We start from the raw sequence: 6808 nt of genomic DNA, 5'->3' as shown, positions 1-6808 counted from the left end.
CTCAGGACTCTCGAGTGAGACACTGACCCTGGCTGACTGAGGGTTGAGGCCTCGGGGTCGACCTTTGACTTTACTGGAAGGAGACAGAAGCAGAGGCAAAAAGTATGTCAGCAGTCAAAGAATAAATGTTACATCACAATGTTACACATCAGTATTGTCAGACAAAAAAACTCTTAGAGGGACAAACTGAAATTGCCAAGTGTTGCATGTGATATTCTCCAGTTTCCCACAAGTTTTCATCCATTTCTCAACCCTCTCCTGTAATTCACATGTCGTCATGTTGCCTTCAAGTCCTGATCGAAAGAATGTATCCCAATGCATATGGGTATAAAATATAGGCTCCATATAATCGTATATTTGAAAAACTGTAACAAATCAAAATTGGAAATAAGCTTAAATAACTTAAAAGTTGTTTTAACGTAAATTTTAGCATCTAACTGCAGCCGTTAGAAAAGTTCATGCACACTCAGTAAAACAATAAACTATGTATAAATAATCATTTTTTATAGGCAGTAAATTGTAAAGAAGCATAATGGTATCCATTAAAATGAAGCATACGATGCCAAAGTTTGTGTTGTCATATGGACACTTTCCAAAATTGTTTATTACGTTATTAATAAAAATGTTGACCTACATTAGTACCTAAAGTTGTGACATTTCCGATGATTTGAACGCAGCACAAGATTTCGAAGTGTTGCGTCTGCGCGCGTCGTGTCTGTGATTGGACGTCGTGCGGTGTTTTAAAGCTCTGCCCCGCCCCTCTCCCGCCCCCCAGCCATCTCTTCTCAGTGGGATTCCCCAGCGAAGTCAAGTCGAGAACAACGTGGTCCGCTTCAATAATATTTTGGCTTTTTCGACAGTTTCATTTCGCGTCCTCGCCTCAACCCCCCCTTCCTCCTCCGTCCGGCGATTCACCGGTGTCGGGCAGCGGGAATAACCAGGTAGGTACGCCGAGTGTCCGAGCGCCTCGCACGGTTAACGGCGGTTAACAGCGCTGTCCGTTGGGTAAAGTTCGGCAGCAGTTAGCAAACATTCCAAAACGTTGTGCTAACGTAATTAGCCAGGGAAGCTAACGCAAAGCTAGCTAAGCCCAAAACAAAAAGAGACTATTATGTGCTGCACCCGCTTCACACAACCGGGTGGTAATTGTAAAATTAGCACAAAAATTATGAGTTAAGTTGGAAATGAAGTTATTTAAATACAGTAATAGTGGAAAAACGCCGACTCGGTGGCCTAGTTTTTGGTCGAACCTGCTGCTCGACAAAATGGACGAAAGGCTAAACGCTAACAGATTGAATGGGGGTTAGTGTTGTTTACTTTCTGGTCAACTTTGTTGTTTACGCCTCAAATTTTAAACTTTTAAGAATTATAACTAGATATTAACATAATATGAGATGTATAAGGTTTTAGTTTTAAAGTTAATTTGCAGCTCTTGGAGCCGAGGGCCTACCTTTATTTTCATTCGAGGCAACTTGCATTTCCTGTGTAGCAGCAACTGGGGTTTAACATTTTACCACTTCTTCGTCTGTAAATTATTAAAATATCCACTAAACACAACTCAGTCCTAATTGTTTGTGTATGATTTCACTTTGGTAGACCTGCCAAGAATAAAAGTTATTTTGTAAGTTTTCAACCCGCCAAGATACAGAGTTGGAAAACACAGTATATTTTGATAATTGAGTATCTGTGAGAATAAAATCAATTTCTCAGGTTTTATTCTTTTAATATGGGGATTTGCTGCTTTTCCTGGGAGCTCATTTTCTATCCAGTAGGCCAACAATTAGAAAAAAAAAATTGAAATACTTAACTTTGGGCTCTTGAAAATGTTTACTTACTGGTTCATGTCATGTTGCAGCCTTAATAAGTATTCAATTAACTCAATAAACGTCTGACAAAATACTTAAACGGGTGCAACTTGTTAAATGAGGTGATAGATATAAATCTAGTTTCTACATACCCATGCCAAGATCTTACTTCCTGTTTATCTCCACATTTCCTCGGTGTAGCTCTTCCTCATTGCTCCTGGCCTGGAAGAGCTATGGAAGAGCAAAGCTTTGACGGCCTCCACCTGAGCCAAGGCCTCCCGCTGAGCCAGGATTCATTCAGGGAGCTCTGGGAGAGTGTGTAAGTTATGCTTAAACACTGGACAAACTTTTTTAAAAATGATCAGTTTTCTCATGAAAAGTTGACTAAATTGCTTGTTTGTGTCGACAGGGTCACCCCATCAATATCCTCCATCCCAGCGGCAGCAGATGGGATTCAGGAGTGGAGGCCGGATGGGCCAATAAACATGCTGGTAAACTCACATACCCGTGCCTTTGTTCTGTAACAATAAACTGAGGAAAGCTTTTTTTCTAGCTAATATTCAGATGATGGTAACTTAGTCTGTAAATATCTGAGTCTGGAGAGAGACTGGCACTCACTCATTTTTGTCCTTTTGCAGCTTCTCCCTGAGCAGGTTTTATCCGAGGGTTTTGATGAAAACCTCTTCGAGTTACCCTTGGAGACGAAAGATAGTGTGACTCCCCCGGCATCCACCGTCCCAGTTACCACTGACTACCCGGGAGAATACGGCTTTGAGCTGCGCTTCCAGAAATCTGGAACAGCCAAATCTGTCACGTCAACCGTAAGTAATAGTTAAAGTTTAGAAACTCTACTAACCCATAGGTTTTTTTCATTTTTATTTAAAACCCAACTATTCAATGTGCTGCACAGTTTTTGAAATGATACATGTGCCAGATACAGGCTTGTATCTGTTAGTTATCAGATTTACACGGAATCCAAATAGTGGATCAACAGTGTTTAGTTGAACAGCTCTCGCAGCAAATTGTCCTGCAACCAAACATGGCAGCGAGTGGAGGTCTGTTGTCTGGGCCCCTCGCCTGAGACAAAGGGGATTTCAACAGCTGCTCGGTATTGAGGCGCCAGTCACGGTTAAACTCAGTTTCCTACTATCTATAATTTTTTCACACGGAAACTGTTAATTTTTTATAATCGTTTAACTAAGTTAATGAAATTCAACTTTTTTTATCCGATTTTAAAATTTTGACCCTTGTGACTTGGAGGTATAGTGAATTCACAGGATTTCTGAAATTGCTCTCACCTAGAAAGTTATTGAGAAAAAAAAAAAAAGTAAAACGTTTAAATCTTTTTTAAATTTTTTAAATCAATAGTGAAATGAAATCTTACCTTTTTCAACTCCATCAAAAAAATCCATTCCTTCGTTTCTCCCGTGTTGCCATTCATGTGGAATCTTATTCATTGTGACGATTCGCTAAATTTGAAGAGCAAGAGTCAGTCGCTGCTCTTGAGGAGCCAATGGTATTCAAGTCTCCACGGTGACTCATGTAGCAGCTCAACCTGATTGGACAGATACGTTTAGAGTTAGGGTGGTCCGCACTGAAACTCCCGCCCCTCCCTGCGACTTGCGCTCTGGTCTGTGTGAGCGCAGCAGTCTGGTGGTAAAATCCAGCTCTGACATGACGGGGCATGTTCCTGCACCGTCTTCCTCCAGCACTGAAATGGTTAAACAAGGACGAAAGCAGGTAATATTGTTTTTTAGTAAGATCAATTCAGACTCACTGATGTGGAGGAGTTCACATGTTGTTTCTTTTGGAGCTTTTGGAGTAGAAAAAGAAGTTATCAAACTTAAGACGGTGTTTTAGTCTCAACACTTTGTCTTTTCCTCTGTGGCAGCTTTCAGACCAGTTTTTTTTTTTTTTTACCTCTCTCATGTTCTCACAGCTCTGCCGCTCCTCATGTGCTCAGACAGTAAGGCGTGTTGCTTTCTCCCTGTATTTTCCTCAGTTCTCCGAGATCTTGAATAAGCTGTATTGCCAGCTGGCGAAGACCACGCCAATTGAGGTGTTGGTCAGCAAAGAGCCGCCACACGGAGCCGTCCTCAGGGCTACGGCCATTTATAAGAAGACGGAGCATGTGGCCGACGTGGTCCGAAGATGCCCCCACCATCAAAATACTGACAGTAAGGAAGGATATTTGATTGATTTCCTGGGATATGCAGTGGGGGAAAAAAATATTGTGCACGTTTTAAAGAAAAGGTAATTTGAATTTTACTAAAAACCTTTTTTTCCTTTCAGCTGCTGACCATCGCAGTCATCTCATCCGAGTGGAGGGAAATCAGAGGGCTCAGTATTTTGAGGACATGCACACCAAGAGGCAGAGTGTCACCGTCCCGTACGAGACGCCGCAGGTACGTCCGCCTCAATCGATGTGTCTGAAGGGGAACATGTCTACACTAGTGTCCACAACACTTACATTTTAGTTTCCTGTGATGTGGCTGTTTAAGCATTTCACTGTGTGAGTGTAGGATCTTTGAAATGGCTCCAGTGCTGACAGAAAAAACTGCATGAAAACATTTCTCTACATAATACACTGTTCAGATGTCTTCTTTTATTGCGACTGTGTCTGTAGGTAAACTGAATTTTCCACCATGACAGTTTAAACCCGAGCCATCTGTGAATAAATGATGATTTTCCTGTTTCAGCTGGGCTCGGAGATGACTACTATCCTCGTGAGCTACATGTGTAACAGCTCATGCATGGGAGGGATGAACAGGAGGCCTATTTTGACCATCCTGACTCTGGAGTCACAGGAGTAAGTGTTGCTTCTGTTCATCAGGATGTGTTCCGGTCTCTTCCTTTTTATTGTTTGGGATGTCTCAGACGATTGTGTATTGATTTTCTTTCTGTTACTGTTCATCTCCGTCCCAGGGGGCTGGTGTTGGGCAGGAGGTGCTTCGAGGTGCGTGTCTGCGCCTGCCCGGGCAGGGACCGCAAGACCGAAGAAGAAAATAGCGCCAAGAGCGGAACCAAGCAAACTAAAAAACGAAGTACGTTATTCATCTCTCATTACATCGATCTTCTGTCTCCACTCTTGCTTTCTGTTTCCCCGCTCACCTCTCTTTGGTTTGCTTAGAGAGCACCCCGGCCCCTGAAGTCCCCGCTCTGAAGAGGACCAAGTCGGGCTCCAGCGCCGAGGAGGAAGACAAGGAGATGTTTGTTCTAAATGTGAGTAAAGATGCTCGCCATCGACAGAGCTAGGTTGCTTCACAAGGTTTTCCGTGCTGTGAGGAATTGACTCCTGTGATCTCTGCTGCAGGTCCGTGGCCGTGAGCGATACGAGATGCTGAAGAAAATAAACGACGGACTTGAAGCGCTCGACAAAGAGACGTGAGAAATAAATCCACTTGTTTGGTTTTTTGTCAAATTCCTCGGCCACTAGAGGTCACTGTGTGTAACGCTGAAACATGGCGTGTTTACTCTCTCTTACTCACCTCCTGCTCTCTCTCCGCAGCAAAAGCAAGTCTAAGGTCGCTGTGAAACAGGAAGTGCCTCTGCCCTCCAGCGGCAAGCGTGTCCTGCAGAGAGGAGAGCGCAGCGACAGCGACTGAGCGACCACGAGAACGAACGTCATCTCTTTACTCCCTCCAAGCTGTCACGTTTACTCCAGGTTTTTTTTTACTCGCCATTGGAACCTGAATCACCTCCGGCCTCGCCTCTTCACTTGAGCTGATAACATTTTACTGCGTGACCGTTTGCTGTACTGTACCGTACAGTGTCTTGCTGTTCATCACATATGCAAATGAATAAAGGAGAGCAACTCGTACTGTAAGCAGGTGCTGCCTCCTCCTCACTGCTCTCATTGCATTAGTAGGTCTCATGAAGAGGCCGTGGGACCTCCGTCTTTGTATGACTATAGGAGCAGAAAGTGTTAATTTTCACAGGCGCTTTTTAATTTCGACTCCGTTTTAAAAAAATTTATGTATTTTTTTTTATGTTTGTCAGAATATTGATTATGATTAAAGTTTTGTTAAAAAATAAAATTAAAGGTTACACAATTGTGTCAGTTAGAGGAAAGCAAAGGATCATACTCCTAAACACAAGTCACTGCCATTTTTGACAAACTGCGGAGTCGCCCTTGTGAAACTTGAATCAGTGTTTACCTCCAATGATTTTGCTGTATTACTGCAGCACAGCCCGACTCACGTACTGCAGCAGATTACAACATGTATTATTTCTTCCAAGTGTGTTTATTTTCCCTCATCGGAAACCAAATGAATGCAAGTAGTTTTTAAAAACATTCAAACACACACATTTCTCCGTAGTGGCACTTTCTTTTGTCAAGGCAAGTTAGATTGAACACTAGACTTGGGGCTGGCTGGATCACCCCAGAGTTACTGGTAACTTTTCCCTGCAATACTAATAACAAAAACAGAAAGTGACGAGTTTCGTTTTGGGCCTTCGTTGACAGACCATCCGATTTGTCGTATAGCCAGCACTTCAGTTGATGTGACCAATCACTGTTGATAATGAAAACCACTTACTGTTTTTTCACTGCCATCAAAGCTGATATAAGGCATTTTCTTTGTTTTTATTTCTGGACCATCATAGATTATTTTGGGATGTTAGTTTTTATATAAAAGGTTTTCTATATTTTTCATTGTTATTTTTTCATGGCTTTTTTTGTACTAATTTGATTTGTCAAGCAAAGCTTTAAACATAAATAAAATGCTCAATGTCATACAGTTGGATCTGGTCTCTTTTGTAAATGTGTCTGGTGTGTGTGTCTGTCCTCTCCCAGGTTATTACACTTTATTCCTTATGTTACTCATTTCTGTTGTTTTGCATGTTGGATGCAAAACCAGCATCATCTAATGGCGTTAAATACCTGGAGTTGAATGGAGCTTTGTGTTGCGATTCAAATCTTCTGTTTATTACCTATTGATTTTCCATGTAGGTGGAACAGAGGTATGAGAATGTGTGGGTGTGTGTTTGTCTTGATGCGGTCC

General features: G+C 42.2%; 1 protein-coding gene across 1 annotated transcript; it reads left to right on the top strand.

The window, feature by feature from the left end:
• Window positions 1-796: 796 nt before the first annotated feature.
• Window positions 797-6548, top strand: tp53 (tumor protein p53). Its single transcript, XM_085759448.1, has 11 exons — window positions 797-941; window positions 2007-2124; window positions 2215-2296; window positions 2444-2626; window positions 3808-3982; window positions 4098-4210; window positions 4505-4614; window positions 4731-4849; window positions 4936-5027; window positions 5119-5189; window positions 5314-6548. The coding sequence occupies exons 2-11, from the start codon at window positions 2039-2041 to the stop codon at window positions 5408-5410; spliced, it is 1128 nt and encodes a 375-aa protein (XP_085615574.1). The 5' UTR covers window positions 797-941; window positions 2007-2038; the 3' UTR covers window positions 5411-6548.
• The last annotated feature ends 260 nt before the right edge of the window (window positions 6549-6808 follow it).

Source organism: Trachurus japonicus, chromosome 18 (assembly GCF_045865225.1).
Source record: "Trachurus japonicus isolate A0001 chromosome 18, Traja_1.0".
Lineage (NCBI taxonomy): Eukaryota > Metazoa > Chordata > Actinopteri > Carangiformes > Carangidae > Trachurus > Trachurus japonicus.
Note: the sequence above shows the minus strand (reverse complement) of the source record. Positions and strands in the feature narration are given on the sequence as shown.